Source organism: Ranitomeya imitator, chromosome 4 (assembly GCF_032444005.1).
Source record: "Ranitomeya imitator isolate aRanImi1 chromosome 4, aRanImi1.pri, whole genome shotgun sequence".
NCBI classification, from domain to species: Eukaryota; Metazoa; Chordata; class Amphibia; order Anura; family Dendrobatidae; genus Ranitomeya; species Ranitomeya imitator.
This window is the reverse complement of record NC_091285.1, coordinates 639,361,101-639,386,096: the sequence shown is the minus strand read 5'-3', so window position 1 is coordinate 639,386,096 and position 24,996 is coordinate 639,361,101. Positions and strand designations below refer to the sequence as shown.

The 24,996-nt window shown below is 42.0% G+C and overlaps 1 protein-coding gene across 1 annotated transcript; it reads right to left on the bottom strand.

The window, feature by feature from the left end:
* Positions 1-21,449: 21,449 nt before the first annotated feature.
* On the bottom strand, positions 21,450-23,456 carry LOC138674320 (uncharacterized). The gene is made up of 2 exons (XM_069762182.1): positions 23,366-23,456; positions 21,450-22,664 (listed from the first exon to the last, which is right to left on the bottom strand). The coding sequence occupies exons 1-2, from the start codon at positions 23,407-23,409 to the stop codon at positions 21,563-21,565; spliced, it is 1,146 nt and encodes a 381-aa protein (XP_069618283.1). The 5' UTR covers positions 23,410-23,456; the 3' UTR covers positions 21,450-21,562.
* Between the last annotated feature and the right edge of the window lie 1,540 nt (positions 23,457-24,996).

Below are 24,996 nucleotides of genomic sequence, written 5' to 3'. Positions count from 1 at the left end.
TCAGACAGAGAGCCTTGGACAATTAGAACATGCTTAGAAAGTGGCAGATTGTTCGCATGAAGAACCTCCAGCCAGCGGTCTTAGTAACAGCCGACGTAGAAGCACTTTACTCTTCCATTAGGCATTCTGATGGTATAACAGCAGTCTCCCATTATTTACGTGAAAGCAATCTTGAGGTACCTCTTATTGAATTGATTCTTACCCTATTAAAATTCATATTGGAACATGTTTTCATATTTGGTAAATATATTTACCTCCAAAAACAGGGTACTGCGATGGGGGCCACTTGTGCCCCCTCGTACGTTAACCTTTTTATGGGTTATTGGGAGCGACTAATCTTTCAGGAGGAGGATGGAGACCATGAAGCCATACATGGGTGGAGTCGCTTCATAGATGACATCTTGTTCATATGGGAAGACTCCACTGATAAATTGCATGATATGATGAGCAAGCTGAATCAAAATCAATTTAATATCAAATTAACATACAAATTTGGTAGAGTTGTTGACTTTTTGGATCTGAAAATCACTGCATTGGAAGATGGACAAATTATTACTGACGTGTTCAGAAAACCCACAGCTACTAACACCATGCTGCATGCCTCTTCTGCCCATCACAGATCCACCATAAATGGGATACCGACGGGGCAGTTTCTCCGGATTAAGAGGATTTGTACCAATGCAGAAGCTTATGAAAATCAAGCATCTGATCTTGCTAGAAGATTCTCTGAGAGAGGATATAGTAAAAGGCAAATCAAAAAGGGTTGTAAGAAAGCTTCGGAAATTTCAAGAGAAGAACTTTTATATGGCAATCGACAGAATAATAAAAAGAGTGATAAGAATGAAATTAGATTCATCACTAGATTTAACAAACAGTGGCCGCAACTGACCAGTATTATGCATAAACATTGGGGGATTTTACAATCTGACCCTATTCTTAAGAACCTTCTTTCGAGTTGCCCTCTAATGGTTCCAAGAAGATCCAGAAATTTGAAGGACCTCCTCGTACACAGTCACTACTCAACTCCAAGATCCATCTCTGCAACATCAGGAGGTAATGGTTTTTTCCCTTGCAATATGTGTAAAAGGTGTCGGAATCTATTTAAAAGTAAATCCTTTGTGAACTTTGATGGCTCTAGAACATTTGACATACGTAAACGATTAACATGCACCTCTAAGGGTGTTATTTACCATGCCCAATGTCCGTGTAAAAAAAAATATATTGGTCTTACTACACGTGAATTGAGGATAAGGACTAGAGAACACATCAGAGACATAGAGAAGTCGACTAATGTAGAGGATTTGAGTACTTTAAAGACTTTACCTAGACATTTTAGGTTACACCATCAGTCAGATCCTAGGGGGTTAAAGATACAAGCCATTGACCAGATTCAACTAGGAGTGAGAGGGGGCAACTTAGCCAGGGCTTTGGCCCAGAAGGAAAGCAAATGGATTTACCTATTGGGAACCATGGCTCCCCAAGGCCTTAATGAGACCTTGGGTCTGAATTCCTTCTTATAGTTCTTTGCCTTGTAGTGTTCCCTTTGTGAGATTGATTTTATCTCCATCATAGTCTTTGCTCCGCCCTCATTGTTCTCATGGTTTCCATTTGCCTTTCTTCTGGGTCGTATATATAATATAGGTACACTATCCTGCTTTCCTGGTTTTAATTTTTTATGTGTGTCTATATGTACTAATTGTTTTTATTTATTGTTTAGGTTATTATTATTTGGTTGCCAATATTCATTTCTGAGGGAGTCTTCAGATCGGCTCTCTATTGGACACTGTTACTATATTACCTGCCGTCTCTGGATATATATCAAATCCACGAAGATTTATGTTCAAGAATTATGTTATTTGTGAATTAATATCTATTATGCATATTTATATGAAATTTTAGTATATAGTGGTTAATCTAGATTGTTATTATAATAGGTATAGTACGTGTTTGTAGATTCATTAATTGTAGATATTAATGGTATTAGGATCTAATTATGTGCTTGTTAGTATGATATATTTATCTACATATTTTTTGACTAGGAATGAATTTTGGCCGTTTTTGTTTATTGTCTCATATTTTTTATCATGTCGTCGTACCTATGGATCTGTCTATCCTTATATTACAGTCCTTTCTCAATGCCATGTATATGTTTTATCCTAATAGTTTGTATTAATTGGAGGAATTGTATGGTTTTATATGCTACATATATTGCTGAGGCATTTTTATACAATATGTAGTCCGGTTCCTATGCCAACATGCACTTTTTTATAGAGGTATGCACGTATGCACTTTTTTCCTTTTTTTCTATTTTGCTAATTATGCTATAGTTCTAAATCTGCTGGGTCACTTTGATCTATACAAACCCGGCTATATATTGCACAGTTCACGTTATTAGACACTTTATTTACATGCACCTTTGCACCTTCGTTTGTTTCGCCGGTGTCTGCGTGGTTTTCACTAGCGCACGCGCAGTCCGGCGTCTAATACTAGTACACCCAAATTATGGCCTCAGTGTTGAGAGTGCGCATGCGCAAATCAGTGACATCCCTGGACTTCCGGCCCTGCGCACGGAGTGTAGTGAAGCGGTATCCACTCGCTTCACAAGCGTAGTAGACCGGAAGTTGCGCTTGATACCTGGGAGTCCGGTGATGAACGCATGCGCCGTTACTTACTCAATCATGCTGACGCCGCTAACAGCTGTTCACTTGGCATATAAGGATAGTTCAGTAAGCGATAGACACATATGCCCCCTATTTGAGGAAGCCAGTCAGGCGAAACGGCACTGTCGGGGTCGTTGTGGAACAGTACTTATCGGGATAGCAAATCATGTAAGTTTACATATATTTCATTCCACTTTACAGCTTAGTATAGTTGGCTTTGTATGCGGGATAAGTACATTTGTTTGTAGAGGGTGTTTGGGCCCCATTTAATCAAGCACTGTGCAGTATTACACTCTGCTGCAGTAGTCCAGCAACACATAATAAGCTGTGTAGTGAAGTTTGGGAGACTACAGGTTACCCATAAGTATACTTAGGCTCAATTGATTGATTTTTGATGGCTATATGCACATGGCATTACCTGGTACTGTATATTTACTGTTCCCAACCATATGTACTGTGAGCTTTACCCCTGGTTTGTGAAAAAAAAAATTTGTGTATTTTATGAAATTATATTTATTCAAAATTGGTTTTATTTTGTAAATCTAGTCCATGCCTTTTTTCTCCCAGATCATATTCTGGGGATTGGTGGTTTATGAATATGATTTTGAGGTGTGCAAAACTTTTTGGGACTTTTGATAAATATCCACAGTATGAGGCAGAACTGAGTGTCAGACAGAGAGCCTTGGACAATTAGAACATGCTTAGAAAGTGGCAGATTGTTCGCATGAAGAACCTCCAGCCAGCGGACCCAGGAAGAATGGTATGAGGATATAATTTGTAGTACTCATCATAGCTGTGTACTGAGCTGTCATTACTTGGTTATTGTGCTGCAAATCAGAAATCTGGTCTAGATCCTGATGAAAAAGGAACAATAGTTTGGGTCCATCTGGAGTTCCCTAAACAATGCTAATTGTATAATGACTTCTTAAACAGTAGCCACATGGCACATACACAGCGATAACCTCATTGATATGTTACATTCCCCCCATATTAAATGCAGACACTTGCTCCTTATAAGTACCTGTCACGTGTTTCTTTTATGCAGTGCTGCAACATTCCCCATATCCACCGCCGCTACATGCCACGTCCAAGTAACTGCCTTACGCTCCCGTATACATTCACCCATATACATTGCCACAAGATAAGTAGCTTCATATTTAAAGTAATGCATTATAGCCCCATATCCATAACCTGAATATGAATAAGAAGTAGCACTCCGAAATCGTCAACCAGGACATTACATTTCTCTTGGGACTTTCTCCTCGGACGTTATGTTCATCCATTGTAGAATGTGAATTTTTCCCTGGAATCATGTTGTAATCGATGGAAATAAAATTTGGGATTTTATTTGAAGTGCTGGATCCACCCCTTTTTTTCTCTTTATGGAAGTAGATTGCCAGGCCTTTCTTGCGCCCAGTATTTCAGCTCCAGTGAAGGAACCACATTAAATCAGAATAGTATGTTGTCAATACAAACTGCCTCATCGCGCAACGTCCGATGCTGACGCCGGCACTGGGCAGTATGGTTAGAATGGTGCCTCAGTTGAAACCTGTCCGTCTAGGGTGTCCCTGATGGCAAACTAAATTGCTGACGGCATGGCAAGGAAATGATAAGGAATGTAAAATTTCCTGCAGCCCCCTCCTGTCTATTATTAACAATTATCGTCTGTCTCCTTACGGAACGGTGGGGGTGCGACCACTGTGCTGATCCCAGGGATGGAGCCCTGAAATGCCTTGTTGGCATTAAGCATTGGCCATATGACTGCAGCCATCGCTCCGTTCTCATGGGGCATTTTAGAGCACCACTCTCGGGATTGTGGTGGTCCCAGTAGGTGGAAACCCACTGATCTGCAAGATAGATCTGTGATAACTTTCAGCGATGAAAACAAGGTTATGTTCTCACAAAAAAACACGGTAATAAGCCCTAACGTGTTACATTGAATACTGGATTTGCTTTCTTCAAATACATTCCTTTGTATTATTCTGAATTTGGAACTATATCACCCACTGTTGTAGTGGATACTCTTTGCATTTTAATATTTTATTTTGGTCTTTTTGTCTTACAGCTGTGCCATACCATGAAACCAAAGAGGAAATTGATGTGAGTAACTGGAATTCGGAAGCTTGTTTTTATTGTCTCACCTGCCCACTAGTATAGGTGTCCCATCAAAATATTTTACTTATAGAAACGGGCAATTTTGAAAAGGTTTTTTTGTAAATTGTAAAAAAAATCCTTTGATGCTCACTGTCCATGCAGCACTTCTCCTAGGATGGTGGAAAGCACCGTGATATCAGTTAACCTTTTTTCATGACCTAATAGCACATTGCAGGAAGCTAGTGAACCATCATACTAACAAAGCAGCTTAAGCTGTTACCCCAGTGGTTCTTCAAGTGTGCAATCACAAGGTGCCATTGGGTTCCCTGAAGATCCAAGAAGGCTGCATCCTACAACCTATCGAAAGGATCAAATTTTAAGGACTTGGAAAATCTAATAGTATATGACACGTCTCGCAATGATGAACTGATGGGCAGGTGCTGTCCACTACACCCAGAATCAACTGGTATCCACATGCCCCTTTAACCCCTTAGGGTGGTTTCACACTTGCGTTTTTGTCTGCAGCGTTTTTTACAAAAAAAAACGCATGCGTTTTTTCCCCCTATATTTAACATTGAAAATGCATGCGTTTTTTGGTGTACGCGTTTCCATGCGTTTATGAACACATGCGGTTTTTTACTGCATGCGTTCATTTTCAAAAATGCAACTTGTAGTATTTTTGAGGGGCGTTTTTTGGACCAAAAAAAACGCATGCGTTTTCATGCGGTTTTTTTGGGACCAAAAATGCATTGGCGTCAATGGGGACACATGCGTTTTTTTGTACATGCGTTTGCATGCGTTTTTTTTACGCATGCGTTTTTTTTTTAACAAAGGTTGAATAGACTGTAGATAAGGTTGTCTAGACACTGATAAGCCTCCCCCATAGCAGCAGGGTTATAAAAGGAAGGTTGGGGGAAGTTTCTGGTCACTTCTCATCAGACTCCAAAGAAGACAAGACCCTGCCCGGACGCATTGGTGGACAAGACCCAGAGCAATGTGAGTATATCCTAACCAATGCATTTATTTTAAATTTTTTGAATCTACATGTCCTAATTTCTTCTATTTTTTTCTTTCAACATGCATCAGAATGTCTTCTACGGAGTCTTCATCTGATGAGGAGTTCCAGCCACGTCAGTCAGAAGTGGATCATGTCAGTGAGGTTAGTTTTTGGTCCTTCAGCTTGGTAAGTATTGACTGTCACATCGACACATGAGACAATTTGATTTTTTTTTTTTATAGAGCACTTCAACTGAGGGACAGAGAGGGACTGAGCAGCGGAGTCAAGGTCCGGTGGGAAGACGGCAGCGGGTATGTATACCAGGCAGACTGTCCTCATTGTAATATTCTTGAATCTTCCTTTCTGTACCCTTGATTTTCTTTAAATTTTTCTTGTATGATCCTTTTCTGAAAGTTGTCTTTCAAATTCCTGCCCTTTCTCATCTTCTGGTCTTTTTTTTTCCCAATGTGATTGAGCAAACTTAAATGATTTTCTTTTACTTTTAGGTATCACAACGGGACGACGACCGGATCGATAATGACCTCCTGATCACCCTGGTCCAGGAGCGAGTCCCGTTGTGGGACAGACGGGATCCACAGCACGCCGTCAACAGTACGCTCCGTCGGTTGTGGAGTGAGGTGGCCCAAGCGTTGTGGGATGGCTGGGAGAATTCCCCGCCACGGGTCCGTAATGCATTTGGTAAGTATTGCACTGTAGTGTGAAGCAGCAGACCTTGGCCGTGCTCTCTTAACTGTGTGTGATGAAAGAAACTTTTCGTAGTTTCTGTCATCACACACAGTCAAGAGAGCACGGCCAAAAGTCCTTTTTCTGACCATTATATTTTATTGTTATTTCACAGTGGACAAAGTAAGAACACGTTGGCGTTCCATGAAGGACCGCTTCAACAAGGACCTTCGTGCTGAGAATCGTGCAGCAAGTGGTTCCGGAGCAAGGCACCGGCTGTACAAATATCACCGTGTGCTGGCCTTTCTAAGGCCGGTCCTTCTCATGAGAACGTAAGTATTTCTCACATGCTTTCGGTTGTATTGTATTGAGATAATCTGTCATTTTTAATTCCACAGGATGTACCGTCTTGTTATATTTTGGTATTAATTTTCTGTTTTCTTTTCACAGCACACACTGCACGACTGTCTGGAGCAGTCCTTCAGCCGGCTGCCATGGACCCGTCCCAGCCATCCAGCAGCGCAGCACCAGGTGGGTCTTCCACACTCACTGGAGACCAGGGGGCTGGCCCATCAGGTCTTCCTCTTTCGCAGTCCTCTTTCACTGCACCCATTTTTGCGGGCTCATCCCGGCAGCGACAGAGGGCTTCGGATAGGTCCCTCATGCCCGAGTTTTTGCACTTGAGCTCGGTTTCACATGAAGCTATCAAGGCTTTAGGTGACAGAATGGATGTGTCCCATAACCTCTTAGATTGCCGCATCCAGGATGTCGCCAAAAGCGTTGATCAAGTGAAAGCCGACCTCCAGAAGCCAGCTCATCATTTTTTTAATCAAATCCAACAGGGCATGTCGGAACACCTTAGCCCTGATCTTCAGCTGAGTGTGATGCAGGCCTGCAATGTTGCTTTTGTGCAGGCTATGCAGCAGAGTCAGAGTCGTAATGTGGCGGCATATCCAACTGTGTCGTCACTGTGACTATTAAACACCATTCCTACCTCTGCTGCATACCACTGCACGGCCACCTCTATTCCATCCACAGGTGTACTCCACTACAGCGCCAACACGATGACGAGTGCTGTTGGACATCCCACCGCCACCACTGTGACAACCGCTGCTCCGGCTTGGACCTCCTCCGCTGACACCACGATGACGCAGGACCCTGGCGTGGCTTATCGGCCCGGCCCCCTCCCGATGCAGCAGGACCCATCCATGGCATATCGGACCGGCCCACCCCCGATGCAGCAGGACCGAGGCCTGGCATGCAGGACCGAGGCCTGGCATATCGGACCGGCCCCCCCCGATGCAGCAGGACCGAGGCATTGCTTTCCGGGCAGGACACCCCCCGATGCAGCAGGACCCAGGCCAGGCGTATAGGACGGCCCACCACCCCATGCAGCAGGACCCAGGCATGGCGTATCGCACCGGCCCCCCATGATGCAGCAGGACCCAGGAATGGCGTATCGCACCGGCCCCCCCATGATGCTGCAGGACCAAGCCATAGCTTTCCGGGCAGGACCCACCCCGATGCAGCAGGACCCTGCCACGGCTTTATGTTCCCCCCCACCAGCAATGCAGCAGGACACTGGTATGGGCTTTGTTTCCCCCCCCCCCAACGATGCACCAGGACCCTGGGAGGGTTTTATGTCCCCCCCCCCAACGAGGCACCAGGATCCTGGGAGGGTTTTAGTTTCCCCCCCCAACGAGGCACCAAGACCCATGCGGGGCTTTATCTTTCCCCCCCCACTACAATGCTGTTGGACTCAGACGTTGCCGAGCGCTCCACAATGGAGACGGACTGTGTTATTGTGGAGCCGGGTCCTGACGTGTCTCCCGCCAACACTCAACATCCTAGCCCAAGAAGACATCCCCCTACCAGGAGAACCCAAAGGAAAACCGGCAAAACTCATAAAAAACAAAAAACTCTGAATATTCCTCCCCCATCACCTACCGATGTGTCTCTATTGTCTGTTGTGTCTCAACCTTCCAGTGTGTCTCAAGCCCCTCATGTTTTAAGCCCCATCCCCGAACTTCCAGACCCTTCCAGTTTTATTGCCCCTTCTCCTGCCACCTCTGCCTCCTCCAAGGTGAGCCAGGCTTCAGTTCTGAACACCCCCCAGTTACATCACTCTACCCCAAGCCGGCGCGGTACAACCCGTCGCGGTACAAAAAATAAATTTGTTTGTGTTTAATCAATAAAAAAAAAGTTTATTTGCAACAATTATGCTTGGTTTATTGTGTCTTTCACCGCTCTCAATACACACCAATAAACTTCGCCACACACTTATTCTTTTGGCCAAAACATATCTCCAGTAGTATAAAATACAAGACAACATCTATATGTGTTTCTTTAGTATACAGATATGAGTTGGCCAAAAAAATAGTAGTTATTTCCATACTCTTATTTTTGTACATAGTGTAGTGTCACTGTACAAAGAGAAAATGGTGGAAATCAAGTTCAGAACTCAACTGAACCGGTCAGATGTCAAAATAGACACCTGACCTATTTAGTTGATTACTGCCTTGTATATTCACCATATTCTATATAGCACATTATGTGACAATGGTTGTCAAACTGATGGGACAATGGTTGTCACACGCTACATATCTATGCTCACCTGGCCAGGTGTAAGAAATTGTGAATTCATGATCATGTATATGTTCATCATGAATTCATTATTTCTTACACTTGACTTGATGGGTATAGAGAGCGTGACAGTCTTGACGCAATGACGTCAAGAAGATTACCAATAAATAAATAAAAATTTTGTTCCATTATTATAAGTATGCGGCTCGTGTTTTATATCATTCTTTGTAAACCAAAATAGGGAGTGCAACTGAGGTCAATTATGATGAAAAAATAAAAATTATTACCTCATCACCTATCACCCACTCCTGGTTTTGGATTACAAAATATGATATACATATCTACTGCCCATCTTTGGTCAACCTTTGTTTAGAGAGGAAAAAGATAGGAGACATGGTCAACACAAAAAAGTTTATTAATTAGAAAAATTTGTATCAGTATTTAATAATTGGTAAACATAAACATACAACAGGACATTAACACAACATTGTCCTGCCATGACACCCGTCCAATATCGGACACAAAATAGGCCGCAAATTGGTCCCGCATAAGACCAACAGCTGCAGTTGACAGCATCGGGTGACGCTGAAAATCAGGCAATGGGTGTGAAACTGGGTCATCAAGTTCAAGGTGGGGTCGCTCCTTAGCCATTATATAATTGTGTAGAACCACACAGGCTTTGACCACCTCGTCCACTGTTTCCACTTTTAGATTGATGGCTGTTGCAAGAATGCGCCATTTAGCAACCAGAATGCCAAAGCTGCACTCTACAGTTCTTCTGGCCCTGGTCAATCTGTAGTTGAATATTCTTCTAGTGTGGTCCAAGTCCCTACTAGAATAGGGCTTCAGATTTTCACACATCTGGAAAGCCTCATCCCCAACCATAACAAATGGCAGCGGTGGGCCTTGAGTGTTGGGGAGAGGCTGTGGAGGGGGAAAATTAAAATTGTTGCCATACACCCGACGGCCCATATCCGAGCTCTTGAAGGTCTGGGAATCATTGCCACGGCCAAAACCTCCAATATCCACGGCGATGAAGCGACACTCCGCATCCGCTATTGCCATGAGCACTACTGAAAAATATTTTTTATAATTATAAAACTCAGATCCGGTTCTGGCAGGTTTGACAATGCGGATGTGCTTTCCATCCACCGCCCCTAAACAGTTGGGGAAATCACACACGTTCAAAAATGTATTTGAAATTTCCCGCCACATGTCCACGGTGGGTACGGGTATAAACTCCTCACGGAGTACATTCCATAACGCACGACAGGTGTCCACAACAATTCCGGAGAGGGTTGAGATTCCAAGGCGGTATTGGAAGTGCAGGGAAGATAAATTCTCTCCTGTGGCAAGAAATCTAGAAGAAAAAGAAACAAAAAAAACATTTAAAATCTGTTCTTAATGGTGTGTTTAAATAAGAAAAAGAAAAAAAAAATACATGTCATAACAAAAAATTTGGATTGTCATTGGTTTAGTTTTGTAACGTACCGTAATGTCACTAACAGACGTTCCTCGGGTGGAATTGCTCTACGGAGCCGTGTGTCCTGTCGCCGTATGGATCCTTCAACACGAGACAGTAAATCCCGGAAAGATTCCTGAGACATTCTCGTGTAATCCTGGAATTTTTCCGGGTTGGCATTCAGCTCCGCATAGAGCGTGTGATATGCTCCACGGGTCTCACGCACTTCAATGATGGGGTGCCTCCAAAACCGCCGACGCTGTCTCCTTCTCCATCTTTGGCGGTTTCGGTCTTGCTCCCAAGCAAAAACACAGGCAAGGAAAATCTTGAAGCTGAACTCCAGTTTGAAATAAAAGCTCTCCATTGAAAGATCCATCATGACACCGGAAACAGTAGCAAGCTGTGAAAATTTCTGTACCCCTAGGGTCAATATATTGAGAGACAATCATATACGCCCTCTCTATTCCCATTGGTTGTGTCTGGTGACCTTTTTTTTGTATTTTTTTTTTTTTTTAAATGCTTAAAAAAACGCAAACGCATGCAAAGACGCATGTAAACGTGTGTAAACGCTGCGTTTTTTTTTACGCATGCGTTAAACGCGTGCGTAAAAAAACGCAGCGTTTACACGCGTTTACATGCGTTTTTGCACCATGCGTTTTTTTTAAAAAACGCATGCGTTCAAAAACGCAAGTGTGAAACCAGCCTTAGTGACAGAGCCAATTTTGCGCTTAACGACGGGCCAATTTTTACAATTCTGACCACTGTCACTTTATGTAGTTATAACTCTGGAACACTTCAAAGGATCCCGCTGATTCTGAGAATGTTTTTCGTGAAATTTTCTACTTCATGTTAGTGGTAAAAAAAATTTGAAATGACTGTGGAAAATGACTGTGGAAAATGAAATGCTAGGTGAAATCCCAAGAAACAATGAAAACTCTATATTAAGGGTCACCAATCTAACCCAAGAAGAGGTGCGAAACCGGCTAAATAAGATTAAAATAGATAAATCTCCGGGTCCGGATGGCATACACCCACGAGTACTAAGAGAACTAAGTAATGTAATAGATAAACCATTATTTCTTATTTTTAGGGACTCTATAGCAACAGGGTCTGTTCCGCAGGATTGGCGCATAGCAAATGTGGTGCCAATATTCAAAAAGGGCTCTAAAAGTGAACCTGGAAATTATAGGCCAGTAAGTCTAACCTCTATTGTTGGTAAAATATTTGAAGGGTTTCTGAGGGATGTTATTCTGGATTATCTCAATGAGAATAACTGTTTAACTCCATATCAGCATGGGTTTATGAGAAATCGCTCCTGTCAAACCAATCTAATCAGTTTTTATGAAGAGGTAAGCTATAGGCTGGACCACGGTGAGTCATTGGACGTGGTATATCTCGATTTTTCCAAAGCGTTTGATACCGTGCCGCACAAGAGGTTGGTACACAAAATGAGAATGCTTGGTCTGGGGGAAATTGTGTGTAAATGGGTTAGTAACTGGCTTAGTGATAGAAAGCAGAGGGTGGTTATAAATGGTATAGTCTCTAACTGGGTCGCTGTGACCAGTGGGGTACCGCAGGGGTCAGTATTGGGACCTGTTCTCTTCAACATATTCATTAATGATCTGGTAGAAGGTTTACACAGTAAAATATCGATATTTGCAGATGATACAAAACTATGTAAAGCAGTTAATACAAGAGAAGATAGTATTCTGCTACAGATGGATCTGGATAAGTTGGAAACTTGGGCTGAAAGGTGGCAGATGAGGTTTAACAATGATAAATGTAAGGTTATACACATGGGAAGAAGGAATCAATGTCACCATTACACACTGAATGGGAAACCACTGGGTAAATCTGACAGGGAGAAGGACTTGGGGATCCTAGTTAATGATAAACTTACCTGGAGCAGCCAGTGCCAGGCAGCAGCTGCCAAGTGAAACAGGATCATGGGGTGCATTAAAAGAGGTCTGGATACACATGATGAGAGCATTATACTGCCTCTGTACAAATCCCTAGTTAGACCGCACATGGAGTACTGTGTCCAGTTTTGGGCACCGGTGCTCAGGAAGGATATAATGGAACTAGAGAGAGTACAAAGGAGGGCAACAAAATTAATAAAGGGGATGGGAGAACTACAATACCCAGATAGATTAGCGAAATTAGGATTATTTAGTCTAGAAAAAAGACGACTGAGGGGCGATCTAATAACCATGTATAAGTATATAAGGGGACAATACAAATATCTCGCTGAGGATCTGTTTATACCAAGGAAGGTGACGGGCACAAGGGGGCATTCTTTGCGTCTGGAGGAGAGAAGGTTTTTCCACCAACATAGAAGAGGATTCTTTACTGTTAGGGCAGTGAGAATCTGGAATTGCTTGCCTGAGGAGGTGGTGATGGCGAACTCAGTCGAGGGGTTCAAGAGAGGCCTGGATGTCTTCCTGGAGCAGAACAATATTGTATCATACAATTAGGTTCTGTAGAAGGACGTAGATCTGGGGATTTATTATGATGGAATATAGGCTGAACTGGATGGACAAATGTCTTTTTTTCGGCCTTACTAACTATGTTACTATGTTACTATGTTACTTGCGTTTATTTAAGAAAGAAAATAGAAATTTGGCGAAAATGTTGAAAATTTTGCAATTTTCAAACTTTGAATGTTTATGCCTTTAAATCAGAGAGATGTCTCACATAAAATAGTTAATAAATAACATTTCCCACATGTCTACTTTACATGAGCACAATTTTGGAAACAAAATTTTGTTTTGTTAGGAAGTTATAAGGGCTAAAAGTTGAAAACAACTTTACAATTAAATTTACAAAATCATTTTTTTAGGAACCACCTCACATTTGACGTGACTTTGGGGGTCAATATAACAGAAAATACCCAAAAGTGACACCATTCTAAAAACTGCACCCCTCAAGGTGAGCAAAACCACATTCAAGAAGTTTATTAACTCTTCAGGTGCTTCACGAGAACTAAAGCAATGTGAAAGGAAAAAAATGAATATTTTACTTTTTTCACAAAAAATTTACTTTGGAACCAATTTTTTTTATTTTCACAAGGGTATTAGGAGAAAATGGAACACAAAATTTGTTGTGCAATTTCTCCTGAGTACACTGATACCCCATATGATTACACTGATACCCCATATGTGGGGAAAAGCCACTGTTTGGGCGCATGGCAGAGATCAGAAGGGAGGGAGCACCATTTGACTTTTTGAAAGCAAAATTGACTGGAGTCAATGTTGGCTCCATGTCGCGTTTGGAGACCCCCTGATCTACCTAAACGGTGGAAACCCCCAATTCTCACTCCAACCCTAAACCTAACACGCCCCTAACCCTAATCCCAACTCTAACCATAACCCTAACCACAACCCTAACCCTAATCTCAACCCTAACCATAACCCTAACCACAAACCTAACCCCAGCACACCCCTAACCGTAATCCCAACCCTAACCCAAGTACTAACCTTAGCCCTAGTCCTAACCCTAACTTTAGCCCAACTCACTTTAGCCCAACCCTAAACCTAACTATAGCCCAACTCGCTTTAGCCCAACTCTAACCCTAATAAAAAAATCTAAATAAATAACAAAAATGTATTTCATTATTTTTCCCTAACTAAGGGGGTGATAAAGGGGGGTTTTATTTACCATTTGTTTTTATTTACCATTTGTTTTTATTTTGATCACTGTGGTAGGGTCTACACAGTAATCAAAATTATATAATTAGAAAAAATGGAGTAAAAATGTCCAAAACACCATATTTATGAGATAAAAATATACAGTTTATTATTTTAACAATACAAATAGTCAAAATGCACATATACATGCTGTGTACAATATACAAAAACCAGGAAGTAAAACAGAGGAGACATGACGGAATACTGGGTTAGGGGAGGGTAGTATAATTCATCCCCGGGATGTGAGCATCAAAAGGATGAGTTACATGGGTTGTGTACAGACCCACGGGCTTCTATCACAATACATCAGTCACCTTTAGCCCAAACACTCTATAGTATATTAATTCTTACTGCTTACCCATCAGAACAATCAGGGGAGTATCTCCACCTCGCTCAGCAGCCTCAACGCGCGTTTCGCGGTTTTGCTTTTTCAACAGGGGTTGATCCTTTGCCAGTCTCATGTGTTTATATATATGAAAAACCAGATGTCTCTCCGACAAGACGGCGCATGCACGTCAGCACCCAGCGCACATCACCACCAAAAGCCGCACATAGAGCGGAAATCCGCTGTATGACGTCAGGTAAAATGTGCACTCTGTCTCTACTGATAGCCATGGGGGAGAGCGGACACTGGAATTAACAAGCGCGCATGCGCTCCGTCGGCGGTCATTTTATAGAAGACCCGACGCGATTAACTACTCCCACTCAGGCAGGAACAATAATTCAACGCTGCAGTCGCTACAATGCCTCCCAAATACCCAGTACAAAACGTATGCTGCCACCAGCTTCGATTAAACGTGTCCGAAGCTAACCCAAAACAGTAGCGTATTTTCCCTTCAGAAGACTTAGGGTACGGTTTAGAACAGGAGAACGAACTAGTATTAAATAATATACCCCATCAAAAGTTTCAGGCAGTGTTTTATCAAAATATTTTACAAATGATGTTACAAATGAGACAATTGCAAATATGTACAAAGGTAATTATAACATAAAGGGATTAAGGGAGAAAAGATAACACTCACATGTTCTCAGTTCATTGCATTGCAGGCAACCATACGTCCCAGTTCATTGGACGTGCTCAGGGCTCTTCCAGAGAAGACAAGAAATCAAAAAAAAGTCCTGCTGAGAGCCTGCCACAAACTTAAAACCTGCAGCTAGTGACATCACAGAAAGGCTGGCTTATCCAGACCCTCCTCTCTCTACATTCTGAGTACTTCAATCTTAAATTTATCTACTTTCTATAACTTCGCTACAAAACATGTCATAGTCATAACAAACCCAGCATTCATCTCGGATTAACGTGGGCATTCTAATGTGATCAAATATGTCCTATCTGGGATACATATTTACAGATAAATCCCTACTTCTTTACCAGATGGAGTTAGAAGCTCAGGTTTGCCGTGGTGGATAGATCCACCGAGGGAGAGTAAGAATATATATTTTCATGTTCTTAACGTAAACGGTTTGCGTAATATCTTACAAAAACAAAACAAAGAACTTCCATGTATTCCAGAAGTTTCTATTCCAGTTATGCTGGAGAAGAGTTTACACTGCAGGAAATGTCGGTCGTAAATACCTTTGCTCTCCGAGCTAGAGGTAATAAACTCTTCTTCCCCCATGCCTTGAAAGGGAAGCTCTTGGCTGCGTGAAAGGGAAGGGGGGCTTTTTAGCCCACAGCCTGCTAGCAAGAGAAACTACTTATATGATATTTCATACCATATCGTGACACTATGTATTTGTACACATATGTGTATGTGATGCACATGTGTTTAGTACATACATGTATTCATATATGGTCATATGTGGAATTTTGGCTTCATTAGGGGCTGAAGTGCCATATGTGAACATACAGGTGAATAAATATTTCTAAAGTGAATCTGATACCCGCTGTCCAAACTCTAGGCCACATGTATTAGGCACCGGCTGTATGATCCCAGCCAGGTACGTCTGATTCTGATACTGCGGCATTAGAAACATACTTTATTAGCATCTGCGAAAGGAGCCGCGCTGTAAACTAGTCTGAAAGGCAACGCCAGCTGCAGTGATTGACAAGTCTCTGCCTATACGAGCTCTCAGCCAGAGACCTGTCAGTCATGTGAACGGGTGGAGAAAAGCCACCATGGACCCCACTGTCAGACTAGTCACCAGCACAGCTCCATCCCCGACTGCTAATAAAGTGTCATCTTCTATGAAATGCCGCGGCGTTTCAGAGTCAGACACACCTGGCTGGGATCATACAGACGGTGCCTGACAACGTGCTGCCCGTGGATCATGGGTATTAGTCGTCAGGTTACCTTTAAAGCAGTTGTCCAAAATAATAAAAGCGCTGCACACCAGAAGTAATACATGTCCAGTACAGAGATTGTCTGGGCAAAAGGTCCTAGTGCGGGCTAGATTATGTACAGATAATAAAATAAATCATACTCGCCTGTAGTCACTCTTCTGGATCCAACACTGATTGATCTGTGGTCTGCGCCAGCACCAATGTTGTCCCCACTCTACCAGGCACAAGACCACTGCAGCTTGTAATAGGCGGCAGCGGTCTGATGATGCAGCTTGTGATAGGCAGCAGCGGTCTGATGATGAAGCTTGTGATAGGCAGCAGCGGTCTGATGATGATGCTTGTGATAGTTGGTAGCGGTCTGGTGACTTGTACTGTATACATCACAAGCTGCAGCAGTTGTGTGTCTGGACAGATGAAAGCTGGTGCAGACCACAGGGTGGTCTGCGATGGATCCGGGGGAGGGACAGCATGTGAGTATGATTTATTTTATCATTACTTTTACAGAACCTGGCCTCCAGGTTATTAGCACATTTTGTCCGGACGGCCCTAGTAGTTAACTTCTAAATACTCATCTTTCTAGCTCCTGGCAGTTCTAGTGTGGCATTCCCTGCCTGATGCTTCTGTATACAATCGCTGATGAAGATCACTGGCCTCATGGTCCATGCTGTATACCACTGACAAGCTGCCAAAAACACAAAGCCATCTGCAGCCCATGTAACTAGAGGTATTGGAGACATGGTACTGGAGTCACCGCGAGCTAGAAGGATAATAACAAAAGATTAGGAAAAATGGTTATGTAGACATCTGGCCCCTTGTGTGCACCGATCAGACCTTGGTGGACAAGGAACGTAGATTCTCAGGCTGTTTGAATGTAAACCACTGGTAGCAAAGACCATGGACAACTGGCTACAAGGTTTCTCAGTGCTACGTAGCATCACGGGTTATAAACACCCAGAGCGAGGCACTGAACTATTTGTATGTCAGGATGCAATTTACAGCTCATTCATCAAGTCGTATGGCAGCAATAACTAAGACTTTCTCAGACGCCTGGCCCTCCAGCTGAACTGGGGTGGGGGGTTCGAACCACCGATGTCTGGCTAAAATTAATTACCTATTATTTCTCTATAGGTTCTAATTATAAAATCTAGGAAGAATCTAAAGGCAGACTGGATTATAACTCAGAAATGTGGAATGAGAGCCGGACCTTGAGATGAAGGTCCTAGACTGTGTGATCTCCATTCCCAGAACAGCTTTACAGATGTCCATCCATCAAGGTCAGATCCATCAAGGTGAGATCCAGGTGCACATGTGGGGTCTCTGCTGCTTGACCCCCGCTCGATACCGCAGACCACTCAGTCCTCCCCTCCTCCAGACACTTATGCTATAGATATTATAAATCTATTTCAACTTTTACTGACATATTTCTCTCTTCTCAGCTTCTAAGATTGGAAAACTTGAAAAGATACATCACCCACTAAAATGAAGAAACAGAGGCCGACCTTGAGATATTGAGATTTTAGGCTGTGTAATGTCCTGTCACAAGAAAGCTTAAACGATTTCTGTTTTGTGCATGTTGTATTAAATAAATTGCATTCAAATATATTGATATTCTTACTACTTGTTTTTTCATATTTTTTTCTATTAAGCATCAGCATACTGTGATGTACAGGTCCTTCTCAAAAAATTAGCATATAGTGTTAAATTTCATTATTTACCATAATGTAATGATTACAATTAAACTTTCATATATTATAGATTCATTATCCACCAACTGAAATTTGTCAGGTCTTTTATTGTTTTAAGGGCTCATCTCCACTTGTGTGAGAAAAAAATGGTCCGATGTACGGACCGAAAAAACGGATGTAACGTGTGCGATTGTCATGCGAGTGTCATGCGAGTGTAATGCGATTTTTTAATCGCATAATCCGTTTTTGACATCCGTATGCAATCCGTTTAAATCGGAGCTAAAATGCAAAAGCAATCATAAATCATGTGTGCTATCCCTATATAAAGGCATTTAGCAACATGTGTGATTGTTTGTTGTGTTTTTTGGTGGGTGTCTTTTCTTAGAAACCACAAGCAAGCATGTCTGCAAGAAATCTTAGTCTTGACCCTACTGAGGAGCTCCTCTTTAACTGGATGTTATCCCGGGAATATGGAGTGGGATATCCCCTTGTTGGTGCTCCGAGTAGGCGGCATAGATTTTGGGTGCATCCTCTCCTCACCCAGCGTCCGAGAAAAGGACATTTTTCCCGCCTATATCAACGTATGCGGATGCATAGGGATAAATTTTATGCCTACACAAGGATGTCACTTGAGGCCTTTGACTTTCTTCTTGCCCAGCTTCGTCCAGCCATCACTTTTAAAAATACCCGTTTTCGTCGCTGCATTTCTGCAGAAGAACGTCTCATGTTAACGTTAAGGTAGAATTTTCTTTGAAAATCACATACTGGCAGAAAATATTAATGTTTAGATAAAACCCATCAAATTGTCACTTTCTAACAGGTCTATATGGTATAAAACAAATAAATGTTACACCATTCAAAAGCCAACACCCCTCAAGGTGGAGCTATGCTACACAAAAAAATACATGTAATGTATTTCATGCCAACATTTAACAAAGTTATACAATTTTGGGAAATTCATCAAGGGGTAACATGAGAAATGTTACCCCAAAATTTGACACATTTCTCTACAGTACGCCAATAACCCATATGTGTGGTTAAGCCACTGTTTGGTTGTACCCCTACCCCTAAACCTAACACTACCCGTACCTATACCTAGTGTTTAGGGGTAGGGTTAGGGTTATGGGTACGGGTAAAGTTTCGTTTTGTATGTGTCTTACATTTTTACATTTGCTTATGCGTGTAACTCTATTTTCTTTCAACATGGTGTGATATACATCAATTTGAGCTTTAATTTTTTTGTTTTTTGTCAACGGGACAATCCTATGCTTCACTCCATCTAGAGTTTCTTCTGGGCATACAAACAATATCAAATATAGTGAAGCACACATGCTCACAAATATGGATTGCCCTAAAGAACAAAGTGATGCCTGAGCCCACAACCGAAGATTGGGAACGTATTGCTAATGGCATCTACAACACGTGCCACTTTCCTAATTGTCTAGGTGCCCTAGATGGGAAGCACATCCGGGTCAAGAAGCCGCCGAACTCTGGGTCCCTATACTACAATTATAAGGGTTATTTTTCAGTTGTCTTGTTGGCCTTAGTTGACAGCAACTACAACTTTATAATTGTAGATATAGGGGCCTATGGAAGAACTGGAGATTCTCGAATCTTCAGTTCTTCCATTATGGGTCGGCGGCTGAAGGACAATGATTTGGGTGTGCCACCCCCAAGGAGTCTTCCTTCTTCTGGGGGTCAACCAATGCCATATGTTGTAGTTGGTGATGAGGCATTTCAGCTAATACGGAATGTGATGAGGCCTTACCCGCGACGGGGTCTGGACAGACGTGGCCGCATTTTTAACTATCGATTAACTCGTGCACGTCGTCTGGTGGAGTGTGCATTTGGCATCTTGACAGCTAAATGGCGTGTCTTGCACAGTGCCCTCCAGTTAAGCCCAAACAATGTTGACATAGTAGTAAAGGCATGCGTCATACTACACAACTTTACCCGTCAACATGATGTCTCTGTGTGTCAGGATGGCGTTTTAGGATCAACAAGCAATCATCGACACATTGCCCAGGTTTTGCCCATACGCACACAGCTGTCAGGCCTCAGAGTGCGAAATTTTTTTGCTAATTATTTTGAATCACTGGAGGGAGCAATACCCTGCCAAGATAATGTTGTAATATGATTTTTTGCAATTTTTGTTTATTCATTATGTTTGTTTAAAAAATTAAAAGTTTGGCTTCAATTTTGCCCACCAAAAATGTTTGGCTTTTACAATATAATTTTTGACTTTAACAAAAAAAAAAGAGTGTTGTTTAATTCGACAAACATACAAAACCAAATCAGCCTTCATTTATTACTAAATGAAAAGGTGCCATACTTTGCAAAGCCTTGTTAATTTAACAAATAAAATACATTACAAGTCAAAAAAAGAATGATTGGCTGTTGAGGGTCAGGTTGGTGTTTGTGATATTTGTCTTCAAGAGTGATGTTGAGTGGTTGTAGGCCAAGGAACATTGTGTGAATGTGTGTGTCAATGATGTTAGCTAATGGCTTCCTGACTGTGGCTATACCCATCATGTGTTACGTCAAAGCAACCATTAGCTTTTTAATAATGTCACAATACTCTGTTTTTGCGTGTTAAAAATGGACCTTGGTGTTGTTGTCAGTGCTGCACAAATTGAACAGGGCCATAAGCATTCAAAAAACCAGTTATTTGCCCATGGTGGTACCTCTCACTCCCTAAATGTGACGGAGCATATGATGGAGGCATTTCTTTGTAGCTATGAGTAAGCCTCAATGTGTGTTGTCCATACAGCTGATAATGTTGAGCGTGAGCCAGTTTAGAACACCCCCCGAGTCCCAGCCTTCATCAATGCTCCACTCATGGCTCCTCCATCAGCGACTCTTTGGACACGCCATTCCACGCAGCCAACACCCACAGTAAGTATATTTGCAATGGCTTCAAACAAACCACAACCTTTTTATTATGCCATTTTTTGAGTCAAGTTTGAATATTTTCAGTCTGGTTGTCACTTGACAGGCAATGAATATTTAGAAAAATAGACATTTTGGATAATGTAATAAATTGAGATTGTCGCATATTAAGTTATTACATAATGGTTTTGAGTATTAATCCCAAGCAAATGTGTGGTCCACTTCCAAGGATCCTTTGAGCTTCAGGTTGTGAAACAAGTCGTTACATGATAGTGGCTGAAGACTATTTTCTTTTAAAATGGTCAATGGTGTGTGTTGACTTATTCTTGTGTCGCCTTATACTCGAGTATATACTGTAATTATTGTTTAGCATTACAATGGCTACATTTTTTGGATAAAGAATAAACACATATCTTGTTGGTAAACCAATATTTGCTTTTAATTAGCAAACTAAACATAAATAACAATGCTTCCTTTTTGCGAAAGTTTCAAATTGCCAACATTTGGAAAAACAAAACAATGAAAACAGTTCCAAACATTACAAATCTATAAAAGACTGATGTGATGTTGTTGGTGAAGAGGTCGAAATGTTAATGCTGCGGTTTTCTGGGACAGTGCTTTGCTGATGTGTGGGATTTTGAGTTATTGCTGGTGGTGGGTTGTTCTGGGTTCGGATTGGTTGTTGATGACTGGGAACATAATCAACTGGGCCTTGAGAATAGAAAACAGCCTCTTGTGTTTGTGGATGGTGAAATATATTGCTGTGTTGAGCAATATTTGAATGTTGGTGTGGACCCCGAGGAACCCAGCCTTCACCCTGGCCAAATACATTTGCTGCCCTATTCTGAGGCCCATATTGGCCTTGATGACCGTAATGTCTTGGGTATGGTGGCCATGCTTGCATAGTATTTGTGGGTGGAAGATTGGTGATGGTGTGGTTTGAATACCCCACAAAAGTAGGCGGTTGGCCTATGTTGCCATGCTCCTGTCCAAATTGACCTTCCACACTCATGTGACGTTGCCACGATTGTGTTGAAATGTCAGACGAAGATGCACGCCCAGAGTCATTAGTTGGCCTACTGATAGCTGATTCTTGTGACTCACAAGTATCATGGCCATGAGCAGCAGCAGAACTGGATGCATTGGGGCATTCAGACAGTTGGTGTTGTCTTTCAATTATTTGAAATATCTCACGAGGATTTTGGGGTGGTGTTGCAGCATGTATGAGGTGCATTATACATGTTTTTGTATTTAGCCTTAAATCAATTGGGATTCGGCGAAGATGTTGGGCCAAGCTGCGACAAAATGCCTCCTCTCCATCATCACTAATGGTGCGACCAATATAATCCATTACACGTCTATCAATCTCCCTCCTTGTCCCTAGATTGTGTGCTTCTCTCCTTCGGCGCATTCGCTGTGGTATAGATGCCTGGGGGGAGCTATATAGAGGCAATGTTGGACTGCTGCTCCTGGCCTGCTCTTCCTGCTGTGCAGCATCCTCTGTAGTGTATGGTGGGTCTGCACCTTCCTCCGCTGATGCTCCAGGGACGACATCTTCCCATGGCCGTCGTTCTTCATGTTGTGATGTCCCTGCCTCGGCTTCCGAGCCTGTGTCTGTCTCTCGAATGTTAGAATCGGTTCTAAATATAAAAAAATTTAAAGGTTAAGATATTTTTAAAGACAACTAGGAATTTGTGTAATAAAATTCTCGATGGCCCATACCAACAAGAAGCATATAGACTAGTGTCTAAGCCAATATTAGATTCAAATTGGAGGAGCAACAAAACCTCACCCTTGGATTATACACAACACAATTTGAAACAATGCTGGCGGGGGAAGGGCAACGCCATAGCAGCATCTGGAGATGACTTTCACAATACATCATACTCAACCTCTGTCGATGCATCTCCCTTTTCACACCGCCACCATCTCTCTGCTCATGGGCTTAGCCGTCACGTGTTAACGCTTATTAAGGTACTAAATATGGATACATCTCCACTCCCATAGGCGTGAAGTGCATAATCATAACCTTAATGAGGGGTAACACGGGACCGCATGGGACAGCAGCCAACGCCAGACAATGGAGATGCAGGGACGGAGAGGCAGCAACAGAGGGTGGTAAGGGCGGTAATGTCAGCCATGCCTACAAACATGTTAAGGGTGGGTAGCTGAGCAAGGCGGGCCCTGAAGAGCCATGCATACAACAGGGTGAGACTCACATACCAGGACACGACAAGGGGAGCCACACACCAGGACAGAACGTGGTAAGGCACGCATAGCAGGACAGGAATGATGTTGAAAACACATACCCGGCTTATACTCGAGAGTATAGTGTACTTACGGTCTTAGGTCAATGATGCGTGATAAAAAGTTTAATTGACTCATATACAGATATGGCCTTTTTTTGATTTTTGATTACACCAGAACCACTTTGCTGACGTAATTGGCGCTCTCTCCGGTATTGATCCCGGCAGCTCCTCCATCTCCGGGTTACATCATTCACTGCAAAATATAAAGACAGCCAAAACATTTACACATGCAATAATTCGTACTATGAAGGCCATAATCACAAATATATAGATATATATATACAAACACAATTGGGTAAGGGTACGTTCAGTCTGTCTGTCTGTCTGAAAAATCCCATTGGTTGTTTGTCCAGGAAAGCAACATCGATGATTGTTTTAGGAGAAATGACAAGGAACAATCAGCACCGCGCAGAGGCCGGATCAAAAATGGGCGATGCTTACTGCACAGCAGTCAGTGTACCTTCCATAATCCCCTACAGTCAATGGTCAAACAGGATTAATTGCAGCTTTAACGGACCGCGTTATGCCACGCTGTAACGCAATACATTAACGCTGCTATTAACCCTGTGTGACAACCTTTTTCATATTCATGCTGCATAGGCAGTATAAATAGTTAAAATATCTAATTTGCCAAAGAAGAACTTACATAAATAATAATTCTATATTCACACTCCAACGGCTTGAACACTGGTGGCAAGGCTATGGACCATGCATTGCAATCTCGCAAGATGATGACGTAGTGGTCTTGCTCTCGCACGTCATCATCTGTCTAGCCCAAAGTGCACTCTTCAGACCGCCTTGTCGCACCGTCCATCGCTAAACGCCTGCCTTGGATACGCAGGACGCCGGAGGGTGAGTAGATAATTACTTTTTATTTTAAGTATTGTTTGAAATGGAATATACTGGCCACATTGTCAAAAATACGTGGCTGGCCTTTATACTATGTGGCTGGCCTATATAATACTATATATACTATATACTACGTGGGTTATGTTATATACTATATGGCTATGCTATCTATTACGTGGCCTCTGCTATATACTACCTGCACATTCTAGAATACCCAACGCGTTAGATTCAGGACAACATCTAGTATATATATATATATATATATATATATATATATATATATATATATATATATATATATATATATGAATATATATATATATATTTTTTTTTTTTAGAATTGAAATATTTAAAAATACATATATATATATATATATTTTTTAATAAACATATATATATATATATATACAAATATATATGTATGTATATATGTGTGTATATATACATACATATTTCTGATATATAGATATAGATATAGATATATATATACACACAAAGGATAGTTAACAAACTTACATAAATATATATATAAAGAAAACGATTTTACTTACTCAGCCTAATTTGGACATCTGGGGGGCTCTCAGCATAATTTGGAAATAATTGCCGGCAAATGTAAGTCCAGGAGGCGTCCTTGACCAGTCGGTTTTGATAATTAGAATCTTGGGGATCCCAAAGTTCGGGCCACTCCTGTACTAACACCAAGAGCGCCTCCACGTTAATTATATGAGACATGGCAAATACAGAATATCTTTCCACTCCGTGGAGGTGTGTCACAAGCAGTGATTACTGACATGTGGTGTTGGGGAGCCTGCCA

What these genes read in the sequence shown, in the direction of transcription:
- LOC138674320 (XM_069762182.1), bottom strand. Translation starts at nt 23,409, where the DNA reads ATGAGTCAATTAAACTTTTTATCACGCATCATTGACCTAAGACC. An exon ending in CGCATCATTGACCTAAGACC is followed by an intron (nt 22,665 to 23,365) that starts GTAAGTACACTA and finishes TTTTATATTTAG; the next exon opens with AACCGATTCTAACATTCGAG.